The following is a 19,100-nucleotide window of genomic DNA, read 5'->3' as shown; positions in this document are numbered from 1 at the left end:
GTAAAAAAAAAAATTTAATAAGGTTAATAAATATTAAATGTAAAAAATTGATTTTTTCCATTTTCCCCTCCTCTTAAGAATCCTCTCCTTCCCTTCCCGCGACCCCATCCCCTTCATTCTCTTGATAGTAGCTGTCGTGGGACTGCTGGCAGTGAAGGAAGTTGCTGGGATGGCAATGGTTGCGGCGGTGGCGGTTGCTGGGGTGGCAATGGTGGCGGCGGTGACTGCTGAGGTGGCAGTAGTGGTTGCTGGTGTGACAGTGGTGGCGGCTGTGGCTGCTGAGATAGCAGTAGTAGTGGCGGCAACTGCTGGAGTGGTAGCGATGGCTGGGGTTGTAAATATATTAGGAGTACAAATAAGTCTCCGCCGTTTGACAAAAGATGGCCTCACCAGTAAATTATGGTTGAAATAGTCAAATGTAAAATGTCATATCGTAAGGTTGAACATCTGGCAACACCATAACCTTGAAATATTAGCGATTTTGTATTAGCATCACATAATTTTTTTTGTGCGAAAATGTCGAGTTTTGAGCCGAATAAGCGTCATTTCCGGGAACTTTTGATTTACTTCTTTAATTTGAAGAAATCTGCAGCTGAGGCGCATCAATTGCTTGTAGAAGCATATAGTGAGGCTGCTTTAAGTGAGAGAAGTTGTCGTGAGTGGTTTCATAAGTTTAAGTACGATGAATTTGACGTCGAAGACAAAGAACGTAGCGGAAGGCCGAAAGTGTACGAAGACGCAGAATTGGAAGCATTATTGGAGGAAGATTAGTGCCAAACGCAAGAAGAACTTGCACTTACATTAGGAGTGACGCAACAAGCAATTTCACATCGTTTAACATCGTTAGGAATGATTCAAAAGCAAGGAAATTGGGTTCCATATGAACTGAAGCCGAGAAACGTTGAACGCCGATTTTGCACATGTGAAATGCTGCTTGCCAGGCATAAACGAAAGGGTTTTTTGCATCGTATAGTCTGGTGATGAAAAATGGATCCACTACGATAACCCAAAGAAGAGGAAATCATGGGGTCCACGTGACCATGCTGCCAAAACTGCCAAAAACTCATATTGTGTATTTGGTGGGATCAGCTTGGTGTTGTGTATTATGAGTTGCTCAAACCAAACGAAATCATTACTGGGGCTCTCTACCGAACACAATTGATGAGATTGAGCCGAGCACTCAAGGAGAAACGCGCCCACTACTACTCCAGACACGACAAAATTATTCTCCTGCATGATAATGCTCGTCCACATGTTGCCGCGCCGGTCAAAACCTTCTTGGAAACACTCAATTGAGAAGTCCTACCTCACCCGCCGTATTCACCAGGCCTTCGGATTATCACTAGTTCCGATTGATGACACATGGTCTGTCTGAGCAGCACTTCACATCATATGAAGATACCAAAAATTGGGTCGATTCGTGGATAGCCTCAAAAGATGAAGAGTTCTTCCGACGCGGTATCCGTATGCTGCCAGAAAGATGGGAAAAAGTAGTGGCTAGCGATGGACAATACTTTGAATAAAACATAAGGTACCGTTCTTTCACAATAAATGCTCAATTTTTGATAAAAAACGGCGGAGACTTATTTGTACTCCTAATACTAATACTAGTTGCTGCTGCTGCTGCTGCTGCTGCTGCTGCTGCTGCCGCTCCTGCTGGCGCCGCTCGCGACGATGTTAGCGATATAATCGTCATCGTTCCTTAAAAAAGTAATAAAAGAAAGTAAATTAATTCTTTTTAAGGGACGACACCACTGTAACTGCCCATTTTCGACTGCTTTCTTTGATATTTTTTTTTAAGAAAGGAATAAAATATATGGTCAAAAGAACTTTTAGGCTTTATTAGACATATATTGAAGTACGTAAAAAAATTTTTTATTTGTTAAAAAAGTACAAAATGGCGGCGCACGAGTCGCTACATCACTACTGGTTTTCAGCCAACTCTCTCCGCGGCACGCAGTAGAACTATCGTAAATTTGATCTTGGAACAAAAAGTGAAATATGTTTGTTAATTATATTAGTTTTAGCAGTCAAGTACGAAGGGAAATAAAAAAAGATTAAAAAAAAAATAGAGACGAGTTTGAATAAAAAGTTCGATTTTTCGACCATAATTTTCGTATAAAAAGTATATATTTTTTATAATTTTCAATTAATCGAAAAAAGCGCTCGTACTTGACTGTTAAATCGATCTGAGAAGCTACAGTTAAAATTTCAAGTCGATCGGATAAAAATTGTTTGAGTTCTGCTGCGTACCGATTTCAAAAACCTGGTTTTGAGAAAAACGCGTTTAAAGTTTTCAGTACCAATAAATTGTTTATAACTTAAGAAATTCTTTATGTATCTTTATTCAGCGATTCCAGCTCCGTACAGTTGCCCTTCCACGTTGAGATCAGCCTCGTTTTCTTCTCTCCGAACTGCCAAATTAGTTCTTCGAGCATCTTTTGCCTGATCCGACATTGATCGCTCTGCCTTGGCGATTCGGATTGCGTCACTTTCCATGCAGAAATTATAGCAGTTGGGCCCGATTTTCACGCCTATTACTTCCAAAACTTTGGCAAGGAACATAAGGCCATCGTTAAATATCAATGTGGCTACATCAATTCCAACGTCGAGCAATAATTTTCCACCAGAAGAATTTTTCGGAGCGATCCACACGACTTTATTGAAGCACTCGTTCGTATTTTGCGTATATCCGCTTAAGCAGCGCTGAAGAAATTCATCTCTGCTTAAATCATCATAAATAGGCTTGATTGCCTCGTATACACATAGCCGGATTATGATTGTATTTTGCTAAATCATTAGCAGTTTTAGCACGTTGCCAAGAGCACCATGACTCTGAGCCGGCTGGGCAGTCGCGTAATGCTTCTTAGAGCCTATACTTGGTCTATACAGTTTACCCAGCGTAGACATTGCTCCAAAATATACAGAAAATACACACAAGAACTCGTAAACAAACAATAAGTAGAGAGAAACTGCCGCGCACCGAATACACGTGAAAACAAACGGCGTCTAGTCAACAGTTTTATAGACGCTACAGCTGATGAAATTTTTTTTTTTCGTAATGCAATACCACTTATGATAGAAAATAAAACTTATTTCAGTCGGTCAACTTTTTCCCCAAAAATAATAAACTCACAAGGGTCGAGAACTGCGTCTACCTGCGTCGCATCGCCGAAGGCGCTTTTTAGCGCTCGGTTTTTACACTCTTCAAAAATAGTTCGAAAACCATTAAAAAAAATTTTTTTTCAGCTATAAACGAATATGCATCGCACTTTTGAAGGTTCAAACAATTTTTTAAAAGTGTTTCCAAAAATCGATTTGTTGAAAATTTTACAGTGGTGTTTCCCTTAATTATATAAATATATTACGGAAAACATTTTGCTTATATTTTATTTTTCTCTGTCTCTTCCTTATGTAGTTTATAATATAATTTAAATATTATTGAAAAAAGCATTTTGCATAATTTTTTTATGTAATTTATAAATTGTGTTCATACTAATATTTTTTATTCCAATAAACAAAAATGTAGATTTTTTATATTTTTATCGGAATCAAAAAATATTATCAATATAAGCATAATGTTTATAATTAAATATTATAAATTACATAGAATATTTTTTCCATAATAATTAAAGTTATGAAAGAATAAAAAAAAAGGTAATGTATTTGCCCTATTAAAATATACTTACATTTTGTGATTATTTTGTTTACATTACAGGCACAACAATTACAGGTAGACGCCAGCCGGGTGCACAAGTTCATTTTCATTCATTTTATAAGGAGGCGATCATGCCGGCGGCAGAGGCACTGTAAATAAAAATATATTTCATAAGATATATGTGATAATTATATATGCATATGTAATTCCGTATATGTTGAAAAATACAAGAGATTATAAGACAAGTTACGTGCAAGGAAATTCTATTAAAATCTTGTACTATATTCATTTTATTGTATTCTACTACAATATTTTAATAATTATATTATCTCATGCACATGTATTCATTTACATATTAGTGTGTACATATAAATGAAGAGAATAATTACTCCATACAGAATTACTATCATACTCGTAACCCTTGTGATCCGCCATCATTACAGCGTGTACATACTATCGAGATCGAGAGCCGGAATTCGCCTATCTCTTTAGGATCCCCTTGAACGAACATGCTACGGCAAAATCATATTATATTCATTAAATTTTTTAATAAATAGTGAGCGACACTTAAAACCTTTTGATTCTTACTCAGGAGAATGAGCTTGACAACATATATCAAGATCATTGAAATCGATAAAGACGTCCGTAAGGTGCATAATTACCAATTATTCTTTATTTAATAAATTTAAGAATAATTTTTTGCAAATTAACGTTAGATATTTTTCTAAAGAAAAGCAAACTTATCGTTATATTGAGAAAATACAAAAATAAATGTTAACTAGAAAACAACTATGTATAAAATTGTCCTAGTAGTAACACACTTTATTGCAGCAATATTGGCTAACAATATATATCCAATATTTCCCATGTTGGTCCATTATTGCAAAGTAGACGTGATTTCATTTTGAGCCAATATTGAATTGTAATATTGAACGAATATATTATTTTCATTTTAACTAACAAGGAGAGGTCGCGACCTTGGGGTCACCGAATTAAATAAAATTTTAACTGCGTGTAGTACTCGACAAAAGAAGTTTTTGAGGAAAGTGAGAGGACGCGCCTCTCAGCCGTTTAAAAAAAAAATTAAGTGAAAAATAGGCCGTATCTTGTAAACCGGTAAGTTTAGACTAATCGTCAAGTAAGCGGCGTAGCTCGGGCGGTAAAGCCCGATACTATTATGCTGCTGGTCACAGGTTCGATCCCGACCTGTGGTAGTTTCATTTTTTTTCATTTTTTTTTTATGCGAAACGTACTATATTTTTTTAATGAAAAAAATTAAATAAATAATTTAATTTTTTGTTTTTATTTTATTTTTATTTCAGGAAAAACAATTATTTACGATATGTTAATTTATATTAAATTTTATAAAACGTCACAATTCTATATATTTTACTCGATACTAACAAAAAAAATATATAAAATTATTATGCCACTTATTAATTAATTATAATTTAATACAAAAAATATTCGGTACATAATTTTTAATCTCATTGTCAACTTCGCTACTGCTCCAACCATTACTTATACCTGTTTTCATCAGGTAACGGTTTTTAGTCCCTTCCTGCCTTTTCTATTGTGTTATGTATATACCTATACAATAACTTTTAAAATCTTGTTCAATCCTAGCCAGACTTTAACCAGAGCCATCAGTTTTATAAAATTTAATATAAATTAACATATCGTAAATAATTGTTTTTCCTGAAATAAAAATAAAATAAAAACAAAAAATTAAATTATTTATTTAATTTTTTTCATTTTCATTCATTAAAAAAATATAGTACGTTTCGCATAAAAAAAAAATGAAACTACCACAGGTCGGGATCGAACCTGTGACCAGCAGCATAATAGTATCGGGCTTTACCGCCCGAGCTACGCCGCTTACTTGACGATTAGTCTAAACTTACCGGTTTACAAGATACGGCCTATTTTTCACTTAATTTTTTTTTTAAACGGCTGAGAGGCGCGTCCTCTCACTTTCCTCAAAAACTTCTTTTGTCGAGTACTACACGCAGTTAAAATTTTATTTAATTCGATGACCCCAAGGTCGCGACCTCTCCTTGTAAGATTGGCTAATTATACATACCCAAATATTTTTACAATTTTACATTTTCTAATTTATGGAGCTCTGAAGCTCCTCGCAAAAGCTAGAGGAGGTGCGGCTATAATAGTCCGTAGTTTTTGACTGATAAGTCGTAACTCGTGTGTCGCGACCTTAATATACTGCTTTAGATGGAATCCCACTCTCGAGGTAGGTGTTTTCCTATTCACCATCTAGTGGTGACGCGCGAAGCTCATATATAAGGTGTGAACGTGCAATATTGGCACACATTTACATTTACATCATAACCAATATTGGTATTATAATGGATGCAACCATATTGGTAAACACATTTATATTTATATCGTAGCCAATATTGGTCATCATGAGCACTGCAATATTAGCAGAACACTTGCATTTTGTTAACAATCAATATTAGTTTTATATTGAGAAATATTGGCCAAGACATTTCCAATATAACCAATATTGAGCCAAGATATATCAATATTTTGTCAATGTTTTGTGCTACTAGGGTGTTTCAGTCCTGCCAACTGAGAAGCCAACTTTCGAATGATTAAAAGCATAAAACTCATGCACATGTATATAATAAAATGTATTAATTAAGTCTGAAATGAAAGTAAAATAATTAACACAACATATATTTTTGATTGACAAATACAAATAATGGATACAATGTAATTCTCAGTAATACTATACATTATTATATTTTTAAAAAATTTATATTTAGTAAAATTTATTTTCAAAGAACTATTTTTTTATAGTTTATCTACTCGAAACGTTATAATCTAGTATAATCTCATTAATGTAGAATCTAGTTAAAAAGTTAATAATTAGTTTAATATATCTGACAATGGTATACTGTATTTTATATTTCATGTTTTACAAAGACAATTTTTTATAATCATCGAAATATAATTAACATTTATCTTAAGAGTTGATTTTATTAATTGCGTTGCAGTGTACATATGTATAATAGCATATAACATATAGTGTTATTAAGAACAATTATTTAATCAATTACGCTATCTCGGTATTATGATATACGAAGTCATGTATTTGATTTTACATTTGAGATAAATCTTGATGATATAGTTCTTGCAATTCATCGTGACTCATCTTTTTATTCGCGTATTTGTAATAGCGTCTATGCTTTATAAATAGATAAAAAATTTGAACAAGTTAGTAATATTTCCTATCACGTAGTAGCAAGTTGTTCTATTGAATTCCGAATGTGTCAGTTGCTGTAACCATCAATTTCGTTAGCGAATTCAAATACGTTATATTCATCGTTTATTTGGATGTTAGCTATCACAAGGTTTGCGAATCGCCTAAAATTGAATAGTTCAACTACTAAACGAATAATAATATTTTGAAAAATAATTTCAAAATGAATATCTATTCTCTGTCTCGTCAGAAGAGAATGTGTTCAATTTTCATATTTTATCAGATCTTCCATGGAATTTGTTCACTTGAGAACGAAAAAAGTGTGAATTTTTTATAGATAATGACTTCGCATATCATATTAATTGAAAAGATGATACAATTTGTTTCTATTCATTAATGTATGTACACAATCACATGATAAACAACTTCAGTTTAATGTCAAATATACATTTGTGATTTTAAAATAGTGAAAATATTACTGGTTTTATTATGTCGCTTTAATATGGACATGTAATTTATACGCGAGTTACTATTTTTGAAGCATAATATTGAAACACGGTTTAATCTCAAATTTCATACAGAATGAGTGCCATATGCGTGATTGATTATCTTTGAAAATTTGTCTATGTATATCGTGTCCGTTCCTGCTTTATTTCCACTTTGTTAAACACAGTATTCTTTCATTTTCATAATAGAATATATTAAGACGAAATAATGACATTTTCTATTTAGTTAATTTCACAGTCCGCATCTCACTCACCACTCCTTCCCCACACACTGCTTCGCCGCACGCCTAATATAAGATTACAGTAGTGTGACTCTCGTTGCCGCGCGCTTCTATTCATGCAGATTGGCGGATCTTCTTTAATTAATTTTTTGTTCATTATTGCAAATATCGTAAAATAGTATAGATATAGAATCTTCCTTCTTAATTTGAGAACTACCTTCACACTTCGGGACTGTGAAAAGTTTTCAGACACTCTGTATATGTATATATACAATATATATATTCTATGAGGAATATAATACATCGCTAATGAATCGATAAGTTTTGCAACGTTCCTCTCATTGCGCTCGTCATCTTTCATATGTTAGGGCCTTCGCACAAGGTGTTTCCTATCGCATTACGTTACGTTAAGTATAGATCGTAAATTTAACTTCGTACGTAAACTTAAACTTCAGTTAACGCACAGAAAAAATCGTAACGTAAAGATATGTCTTTACGTTACGATTTTTTCTGTGCGTTAACTGAAGTTTAAGTTTACGTACGAAGTTAAATTTACGATCTATACTTAACGTAACGTAATGCGATACGGAATACCTTGTGCGGAAGCTCTTACATTTCTCAATAACTAACGCTCGACCGACACATTAATTTGTCGCTGGGATCAATCTTTTTTACAAGTAATTATAAATATAAACATTCGAATATAGAATATTCTTGAATCGGAAACCGTTACATAACGGGTTGCTCGTCAATATAATTTAAATCCCTACAAAATCTATAAGCAATCTATTAATATTGATAAAATGCAATAGAAAAATTAGTTGCCATAAACTTATATTTCATTAAATATGCATTTGGCTTATCAAATTTTTTATTAAATTTTAAATTTTCTAAAACGATGTTTTTTATTGACAAAGTATTATTTTTTTTTAGCAACCGTCACTTGAAATAATTGATTGGTAGCTAAAGAACAATGGGATTTTTTGAAATACTATGCATTATTGCTACTACATTTCTCGCTGTATATTATTATTTTACATCGAACTACGACTTCTGGAAATCACGTGGTATTCGCGGTCCAAAACCGAAACCAGTTTTTGGAAATATTAAAGATGTTGCACTTAATAATAAGTTTATAGGTGATTATTTACTGGAAATATACAATAAGTATAAAGATGAATCCGTGATTGGAATATTCACTGGAATGACACCCATTCTGATTGTAAAAAATCCAGATTTAATTAAGGATGTTCTTATCAAAGATTTTTCCAAGTTTGCCGACAGAGGAAGTTTTCCTCCTGTCAATGAAAAAGTATGTGCAAATATTAATTGTATTATAATATAGTATTATAATATTTGAATTACATAAATGTATTTCGAATGATATAAATATGATAATTTTATATATTATACTTTACTACTATTAGATATTTTCTAATAACCAGTTAACATTTTCTAATAACCATTATTGAAAAAAAAATTAGTTTTAAATAGTGAGTACCTTCAAATTGTTATAATTTAATAAAAATGATAAATTTATTTGATTATAATTATGTTTTTTATTATACCGTAGGTTGACCCACTGTCACAACATCTTGTTGGTTTAGAGCCTAAAAAATGGCGACCTTTAAGAACATGTTTATCGCCCGTTTTTACATCTAGTAAACTAAAAGAGATGTTCTTATTAATATCGAAATGCGCTGATCATCTTGAACAATATATAGAAAAATTAGTGAGCAAAAATGAACCTATAGAATGTCGTGAGATAGCGGCAAAATATATGACCGATGTAATCGGTACTTGCGCATTCGGCATCGAAATGAATGCTCTATCAGATGAAAACAGTGAATTTCGTAGGATTGGAAAAATGCTCTTGATGCCAACCTGGAAAAATAATTTACGGTTGAAAATAAGACGATACATGCCACAACTTTACAAAATACTCAGTTATATGATACCACGAACGGAGGTTACCCAATTTTTCACACGCCTTGTCATGGATACAATGAATTATAGAGAAACCAATAATATCATTAGACATGATTTCATTGATATTCTGCGAGAATTAAAAAAGAATCCAGATAAAATGGGCGATATCGGTGAGTGACGGTTATTTAGTATTGTTAAAATTTTATGTGATGCAAGAACTTTTTAAACAAAAATATTAGTTTTTGCAAATATATAAATTTGTAAACTCACTATATATTAAATGTTAAATAATAAATATCTTTTTCATAATTGTTAATATTCAATGAAAGTTAAAACTAATAGTAAAAAAAATATATTACATTTCAGAGATGACCGATAGCTTAATAACTTCTCAAGTGTTCGTATTTTTCGTTGCCGGTTTTGAAACTTCATCGTCGGCTATGAGCCATGCACTTTATGAATTAGCATTAAATCAACAAATACAAGACATGCTACGTGAGGAAATTCATCAAGAGTATACTAAACATGATAACAATTTAACGTATGAGAAAATTAAAAATATGAATTATTTGGATAAAGTTTTTAAAGGTACGTCATTCAAAAAAAAAATTAGTAATTAAACATAAAAAGGGCTCACTTTCGTACAAAGGTGTTATTGACGTATAATAAGAAGATGTTATCACTGATTAACATTCTGAAGGTTTTAGCCGGCGATCGTTCTTTATTCAAAAGTTATTAACAATTAAATGTGAGAAATATTGACATAAAGATTCTACTTTATTTGTTCACCGGTTTTCATTCATTTTTAAATATGTTATAAGGAAAATTTTCCCGAGTAATTTCACATATATAAAGGTCAGACTCAAATAGTTTTGGAGATATATGCTGAAAAAGGATAAACATAAATATAAAAATAAGGTAAACCTTCTCTCGGAAAACCTACCTATATGAAATAAAGATTGAATTGAGTAAGAATATCCTATTTTTACGTATTTTTACCTCCTGAACACGAATATGAAATTTAAAAATAGAGGTTGAACTCGCAAGTCGAGGAAAAACGCATAAAATAGTAAATTAAATAAAAAAAGAAAAACAATTTAAATTTATATAGAATATATTACAATTTAACACAATTAAAAAATATTACAAATTTTTGTGTAAAAATTTTAAGCAAAAAATATAGCCGCTGAAAAACTCTATAAAGAAGGTTATATGCATTTTTTTCATAAACCTACTATTTTCGATGTTTTACAAAAAATTAATAATTCTAAATACATTTAATACAATTTAAATTTATTTAGAATTTAGTACAATTTAAAAATGTATGTGCAATTAAAAAATGTATGTTTACACACACACACACACACACACACACACACATACGCGCGTGGGGATGCAAGGGGGGTCTTTGGTCCCCCTCCCGCAGCCATCCCGCCGATAGAGGATATATTGCAAAGAGGTCAATCACAATGGATATATGCTGTAAGTTGTAAAGTGAGGTCCACCTTGCTCTCCTTGCATCCCCCGCGCGCGCGCGCGTGTCTGTGTGTACACATACATTTTTTAATTGTATTAAATTGTACTAAATTCTAAATAAATTTAAATTGTATTAAATGTATTTAAAATTATTAATTTTTCGTATAACACCTAGAATAGCAGGTTTATGAAAAAATGCATATATCCTTTTTTTCTAGAGTTTTTCAGCGGTTTTATTTTTTGCTTAAAATTTTTTGTCTCAAATCAATATTTTCGACGATAAAAAGCATTAAAATTGTGAAATTCTTTTGTTAATAACTCTTTAATAAATAACGACCGAGGGCTGAAACCTTTAGAATATATTATATTATATTATATTAATTAGAGATATGACCCTGACAATATGTTAATGACACATTTGGGCGAAGGTGGGGCCTTTTTATGCATAATTATCAAAAATTTAATAAAAGAAAAATATTTTATTGATTTTCAGTGCCAATATAATATCAATAACGCGAGAAAAAAAATTTATGTCTAATTATATATAATTATTGTTCGGGATCTTTTGAATTGCGATTTTGTTTTGCCGGTACACACCCGAGTGGATATCGTGAGCTTGACGTATATATGATTTCGCGAGGTGTGAGTGATAGGGTTGAGTAAAATACACTTTGCTTCTTTTGATGTGTCACAGTAATGTTGAATTACTGTTCGTTTTATTGCACTATAACAAGATAAATTTACAATGTTCATGAACGTTCGCGGGACGCGAGACGCTCTTTCTAATAGTTTGAGCGCGTTGGACGCTATACAAGATTATGCGAGATCGCACGATACAATTACTCACTTTAATTAGCGACACAGCGTTTGATCAGCTGTTCGGTAGAGTGAACGAGAGCGCACAATTACAAGGTTCGCGCGAGAGCGAGCGAGACGGCGTTATTTCACGAGCACACGAATGAGCGGAGGCTCAATGAGAAAGAGGCTCCACCTCTCACTTAGTTTGGTGGCGCTCCAATCAATCCCGGCACTCGCGCTCAGAATGTTCACGTGTGATACGGAATCGATTAGGTGAACTGAGTTCGAAACTGATTCTTCGCGATACTTGGTACAATGACTCGTCAGTTTATGTACTCGCGATTTTAGCGTCTCACTTCCAAGGCACTTAGGAAATTCTCTATTTTCCACTTCCGATTCACTCTCGATTACTAAGACTTGAAATTTCAACGATCGAACAAAGACTTTCACAAGGATTCCGCAATAACTCTGATAAGAACTCAGTCATGACTCCGCAATTATTTAGCGGGAGAGAGCCTTTCTCCCGATAATAAGGAATCGATTGCGCATCGGATGATCCGGTTTGAGCCTATCCTATATCGGCACATCAAATCGCGTGATGTTTCGAGTTTCAATTGGCCAGGACCATGTATTCTTACGCTATCACGCGGATCCTGGCTAATTTCGAAAAACAGGACGGCATTTCATTTCGGATCGAGTTCGATTGCGCGCAAATGGATGGCGTCAGTATGACCGGGGGTGATATTTTATAAATTTTGATCTGATCATCTAATCATACAGAATGTCTCAAAAGTCCCGGATCGGTCTAATATTTCATAAACTATGCACCTTAGAAAGAAATGTTTCAGACAAAAGTTGTATTGCTAGAAGGGGTCCATCAGATAGTGGTAATGATTTGACATGGGAGAGTCATTTTAAAGTCACGCGAAGATCACCGTCAATTTCTTAAACGGAACACCCTACTTTTTATTAAATATTCTGGTAGCTCACATCGAGAGCTTTCCAAAACACTATAATTAAGTTAGTTTTCATTAAGTACTTTTCGAATTATGAGAATTAAAATCATTTCTTAATTTTATATAGACCGTAAAATATCATGTAAAATATTCATTTTTCGATTATCTTATCTTTATACTTTTATGTACAAAATAATGAGAGGAATCAATTGGTGTAAAGAAAAAAACATAGTTGTTTAAGAAAAAAATATGTAATTTGCAATTAACAATTCCATATTTTTTCTTAAAAACAACTGTATGTTTTCTTCACATCAATTGATTCCTCTCATTATTTCGTACATAAAAGTATTAAGATAAGATAATCGAAAAATGAATATTTTACAAGATATTTTATGGTTTATGTAAAATTAAGAAATAATTTCAAGCCTTATAACTCGAAAAGCCTTATAACTCGAAAAGTACTTTATGGAAAAATAATTTATTATAGTGCTTTGGAAAGCTCTCGAGGTCAGCTATAAGAATATATAATCAAAAATAGGGGTTTCCATTTAAAAACTTTTAATTGATTTTTCCGTGTCCTTAACACTATCCAAGGTCACACTAACCATGCTATGTAATGCGCCCCTTAAAGTCCTACAACTTTTGTTCGGAACATTTTTCAAGTAAATGCGTATTTTTCGAAATACCAGCCTGATATGGTCGCTCTGATACACCCTGTATATATAATATATATAATAGCATTATATATATATATATATAATATATATATATATATAATATATATATATATATATTATATATATATAATATATAATATATAATATATATATATATATATATATATACAGGGTGTCCGTAGATTTTCGACCAAAATGAAATAAATAAGTAGATTGGCTCGAATTAAGAAGGAATGACCTGTATTGTTTTGGGATTGTCGCAGTAATTAACGAAATATTAAATAAAACAGATTGGCCAATCGGCGTGAGTAAAAGCGCGCGGCGAGGAGAGTCGTCCCACCGTAATCCGATACTACGAGCGCGGCGAAGCGGTGGGCGGGTCGCTCTCCGAGACATGATGGTGGTTTGCGATATATCGCAATACCGCGCCGAAAAATGACCCGTCCCCCCTTTTCGTGGCGAGAAAATGATGCGCTATCATTTCCACACCACCTTGCGGTAGATAGCATGGTGCGCTTTTTTTATAGTGGTTTCCCCCATAGGCCTATTCCACTCTCAATTTAAAAATTATTCAAAATACCATTTACCATACGCTGAGTATATCGTAAATGTAAAAAATTAATGGACAGTACCTTTACAAAAATTGATTCGTGGTTGAAAATCCCTCGATAAAATGTATTGCACACGTTGATAATGTGATACGATGATAAAATTCTTCAAGAATCCTTTCTTCATCTCGTACACGAAGACGCACTGCTGGACCGGTTATCCCGATATTATGCACGACACTCAGTTTCACATAATTATTGCACAACACGTAAAATTGTACGGCCACTTGGTTTTCGTGCACGCCCGAGAAATGATTCCATGTAAATTGCAGCCGCACGATAAGTATTTTCTCCCGCTAGTTCGTATGCCACAATCATATCCGTATATTCCTGCAGAGTACACTTCATTTTCTCTGTTAATTTACTACGCAAACACAAGATTTTTATTAAAACGTCTTAGCTCTCGCACGCTGTTACCAGACTGCGTACGCCAGCAGCACGCAACTACAGCTGACAGCTGAGCGGACTAAGTGTAATCATAGTGCGCAGGCGTCGAACTCACACGTACGCTTACACTCACATGTCCGCTCAGTTGTCAGCTGTAGTTGCGTGCTGCTGGCGTACGCAATCTGGTAACAGTGTGCGAGAGCTAAGACGTTTTAATAAAAATCTTGTGTTTGCGTAGTAAATTAACAGAGAAAATGAAGTGTACTCTGCAGGAATATACGGATATGATTGTGGCATACGAACTAGCGGGAGAAAATACTTATCGTGCGGCTGCAATTTACATGGAATCATTTCTCGGGCGTGCACGAAAACCAAGTGGCCGTACAATTTTACGTGTTGTGCAATAATTATGTGAAACTGAGTGTCGTGCATAATATCGGGATAACCGGTCCAGCAGTGCGTCTTCGTGTACGAGATGAAGAAAGGATTCTTGAAGAATTTTATCATCGTATCACATTATCAACGTGTGCAATACATTTTATCGAGGGATTTTCAACCACGAATCAATTTTTGTAAAGGTACTGTCCATTAATTTTTTACATTTACGATATACTCAGCGTATGGTAAATGGTATTTTGAATAATTTTTAAATTGAGAGTGGAATAGGCCTATGGGGGAAACCACTATAAAAAAAGCGCACCATGCTATCTACCGCAAGGTGGTGTGGAAATGATAGCGCATCATTTTCTCGCCACGAAAAGGGGGGACGGGTCATTTTTCGGCGCGGTATTGCGATATATCGCAAACCACCATCATGTCTCGGAGAGCGACCCGCCCACCGCTTCGCCGCGCTCGTAGTATCGGATTACGATGGGACGACTCTCGTCGCCGCGCGCTTTTACTCACGCAGATTGGCCGATCTGTTTTATTTAATATTTCGTTAATTACTGCGACAATCCCAAAACAATACAGGTCATTCCTTCTTAATTCGAGCCAATCTACTTATTTATTTCATTTTGGTCGAAAATCTACGGACACCCTGTATATATACAGGGTGTTTGGTCGATTTTCGACCAAAATGAAATAAATAAGTAGATTGGCTCGAATTAAGAAGGAATGACCTGTATTGTTTTGGGATTGTCGCAATAATTAACGAAATATTAAATAAAACAGATCGGCCAATCTGCGTGAGTAAAAGCGCGCGGCGACGAGAGTCGTCCCATCGTAATCCGATACTACGAGCGCGGCGAAGCTGTGGGCGGGTCGCTCTCCGAGACATGATGGTGGTTTGCGATATATCGCAATACCGCGCCGAAAAATGACCCGTCCCCCCTTTTCGTGGCGAGAAAATGATGCGCTATCATTTCCACACCACCTTGCGGTAGATAGCATGGTGCGCTTTTTTTATAGTGGTTTCCCCCATAGGCCTATTCCACTCTCAATTTAAAAATTATTCAAAATACCATTTACCATACGCTGAGTATATCGTAAATGTAAAAAATTAATGGACAGTACCTTTACAAAAATTGATTCGTGGTTGAAAATCCCTCGATAAAATGTATTGCACACGTTGATAATGTGATACGATGATAAAATTCTTCAAGAATCCTTTCTTCATCTCGTACACGAAGACGCACTGCTGGACCGGTTATCCCGATATTATGCACGACACTCAGTTTCACATAATTATTGCACAACACGTAAAATTGTACGGCACTTGGTTTTCGTGCACGCCCGAGAAATGATTCCATGTAAATTGCGGCCGCACGATAAGTATTTTCTCCCGCTAGTCCGTATGCCACAATCATATCCGTACATTCCTGCAGAGTACACTTCATTTTCTCTGTTAATTTACTACGCAAACACAAGATTTTTATTAAAACGTCTTAGCTCTCGCACGCTGTTACCAGACTGCGTACGCCAGCAGCACGCAACTACAGCTGACAGCTGAGCGGACTGTGAGTGTAATCATAGTGCGCAGGCGTCGAACTCACACGTACGCTTATCTGGAATCATTTCTCGGGCGTGCACGAAAACCAAGTGGCCGTACAATTTTACGTGTTGTGCAATAATTATGTGAAACTGAGTGTCGTGCATAATATCGGGATAACCGTTCCAGCAGTGCGTCCTCGTGTACGAGATGAAGAAAGGATTCTTGAAGAATTTTATCATCGTATCATATTATCAACGTGTGCAATACATTTTATCGAGGGATTTTCAACCACGAATCAATTTTTGTAAAGGTACTGTCCATTAATTTTTTACATTTACGATATATTCAGCGTATAGTAAATGGCATTTTGAATAATTTTTAAATTGAGAGTGGAATAGGCCTATGGGGGAAACCACTATAAAAAAAGCGCACCATGCTATCTACCGCAAGGTGGTGTGGAAATGATAGCGCATCATTTTCTCGCCACGAAAAGGGGGGACGGGTCATTTTTCGGCGCGGTATTGCGATATATCGCAAACCACCATCATGTCTCGGAGAGCGACCCGCCCACCGCTTCGCCGCGCTCGTAGTATCGGATTACGGTGGGATGACTCTCGTCGCCGCGCGCTTTTACTCACGCAGATTGGCCGATCTGTTTTATTTAATATTTCGTTAATTATTGCGACAATCCCAAAACAATACAGGTCATTTCTTCTTAATTCGAGCCAATCTACTTATTTATTTCATTTTGGTCGAAAATCGACGGACACCCTGTATAATGCTAATATATCAAATGGAATATTGCAGAAATGTTTAAGAAATGTTACGCGCGAGTTATATAGATAACATTAAATTGATTGAAATTTGACTTATAATCATCATAAAATCGATTTTTAAGTCGACTTATTAACTAACTGTCAGTTGACTATAATCGAATCATTTGTCGGCTGTTAGTCGACTATGGCATTCCAATATTTATTACCAGTACTGAAAATCTATTGTTTATATGACGTATACTATAGATTTTCAATACTAGCAGTGAATATTGAAACACAGCCTACAAATTAACATTTAGTCTGACTTTGAAGTCGACTTTAAACTTCTTCTGCCGATTGATAGTCAACTAAAAGTCGATTTGATGCTGTTTGAGTAGAAATTTTGAATATATTTAATTATAATTTATATTTGACAAATAACTTTTCAAATAATTCTTTCTTATATTATTCTTAATATATGCAGAGACTTTACGAAAATATCCGATAGGGGCACATCTTTCAAGAAAATCGATGTCAAGTTATACTTTTAATAACACTATATTTAATATACCAAAAGATCAAAAGATATGGATTCCGATGTTCGCGATTCATCGAGATCCGAATATTTATCCGAAGCCAGATGTTTTTGATCCAGAAAGATTTAATGATGAAGCAGTACAAGCCAGACATCCGATGCATTATTTACCTTTTGGTCATGGACCGAGGAATTGCATTGGTAAAATGAAACACGCGTAGATTTAAATACATTTAATTCAACTTCTGCTTGTTTTAATTTATATGTAACAATATTTTAATCGAGAAACTTTTCTTATAATAATAATTTTTTATTTTTAGGTGCTCGTTTTGCCATTTATCAAACAAAGATTGGTCTTGTAAGGATACTGCAAAATTATAAAGTTGAGGTCTGTGATAAAACGCAAATACCCTACATAATTGATCCCAAAGCAACTGTGTTAGCACCAAAGCATGGAATACATTTGAGGATAACTAAAATTAATCGGACTTAGTTTAAGCTTTAATACTACTCTCCAGAAGCACAGATGAAATAAGATGAAGAAATATCTATAAATTAAAATAATAATAACTACAATTATTATTCTTATTCGTCTATTATTATTATTATTATTCGTCTATTATCATTTGTAATCGAAATTTTAATAATACATTTTTGAACAAAACTTAAAACAAAAATTCTAATACAAATATGTAGAGACTGCAATAGTTTTTGAGTATAAGCGATCAAAGTTTGCCAACCAATTTACATCGATCATCTATTATTGATTTTTTCATATTAGATAGTATTGATTTCTACTATACAGTTGATTGCACGTTTAAATATAATTACGAATCTGTGCGCGCGAATTCTATGCGATTATTTGATCGCTTTGATCAAACTTTGATCGCTTATAACTCAAAAACTTTTGTAACCTCAACATTTTTATATTAGAATTTTTGTCTTAGTTTTTGAAATATGTTATTAAAATTTTAATTGTGAGTGGTAATATATCCTGTAAATATATCGAGTGAGCCAAATAAAATGTTACAGCTTAATGTCGTTGAAATGGCTGGATGGATTTAATATTCTTGAATTCAATTTTCTCGATTCGACATGCTCTTTCGATATATGAACCAAAACGCGACGCGCGGCGCTTCAGCATTACGTTTAATGAGCATCTCATTACCACGTGTCTAATCAGGTTGCAATAGGATAACTCTCTTCGCCACGCATATTTGTACTTGCACGAATTGGCCAATTTCTTTAAATTAATATGTAATTAATTATTGTGAAAATGATACAAGATTTTCCCACTCAATTTAATATATATTGTTATATATTATTATATTGTAATATTTTATGATGATATGAAATAATTAATAATTCCATTTAATTATTTTCAATTTATGTTGTAAACATGTTATGTTGCTATATATGTAATATACATATAATCTGT

General features: G+C 33.9%; 1 protein-coding gene and 1 long non-coding RNA gene across 2 annotated transcripts; one reads left to right on the top strand and one right to left on the bottom strand.

Annotated features, from left to right (window-relative positions):
• Positions 1 to 73: 73 nt before the first annotated feature.
• On the bottom strand, positions 74 to 4,161 carry LOC112637593. The gene is made up of 3 exons (XR_003122619.1): positions 4,048 to 4,161; positions 3,690 to 3,807; positions 74 to 1,701 (listed from the first exon to the last, which is right to left on the bottom strand). It is a non-coding gene; the product is annotated as an uncharacterized LOC112637593 (long non-coding RNA).
• Positions 4,162 to 6,921: 2,760 nt separating this feature from the next.
• LOC112637590 (cytochrome P450 6A1-like) lies at positions 6,922 to 18,230 on the top strand. The gene is made up of 6 exons (XM_025407636.1): positions 6,922 to 7,032; positions 8,542 to 8,920; positions 9,182 to 9,707; positions 9,904 to 10,125; positions 17,612 to 17,863; positions 17,983 to 18,230. The coding sequence occupies exons 2-6, from the start codon at positions 8,582 to 8,584 to the stop codon at positions 18,153 to 18,155; spliced, it is 1,512 nt and encodes a 503-aa protein (XP_025263421.1). The 5' UTR covers positions 6,922 to 7,032; positions 8,542 to 8,581; the 3' UTR covers positions 18,156 to 18,230.
• Positions 18,231 to 19,100: the final 870 nt, after the last annotated feature.

This window comes from Camponotus floridanus, unplaced genomic scaffold (genome assembly GCF_003227725.1).
Source record: "Camponotus floridanus strain SB8 unplaced genomic scaffold, Cflo_v7.5 scaffold181, whole genome shotgun sequence".
NCBI lineage: Eukaryota > Metazoa > Arthropoda > Insecta > Hymenoptera > Formicidae > Camponotus > Camponotus floridanus.
The sequence above is the reverse complement of the archived record's forward strand: the minus strand, read 5'-3'. Positions and strand labels throughout refer to the sequence as shown.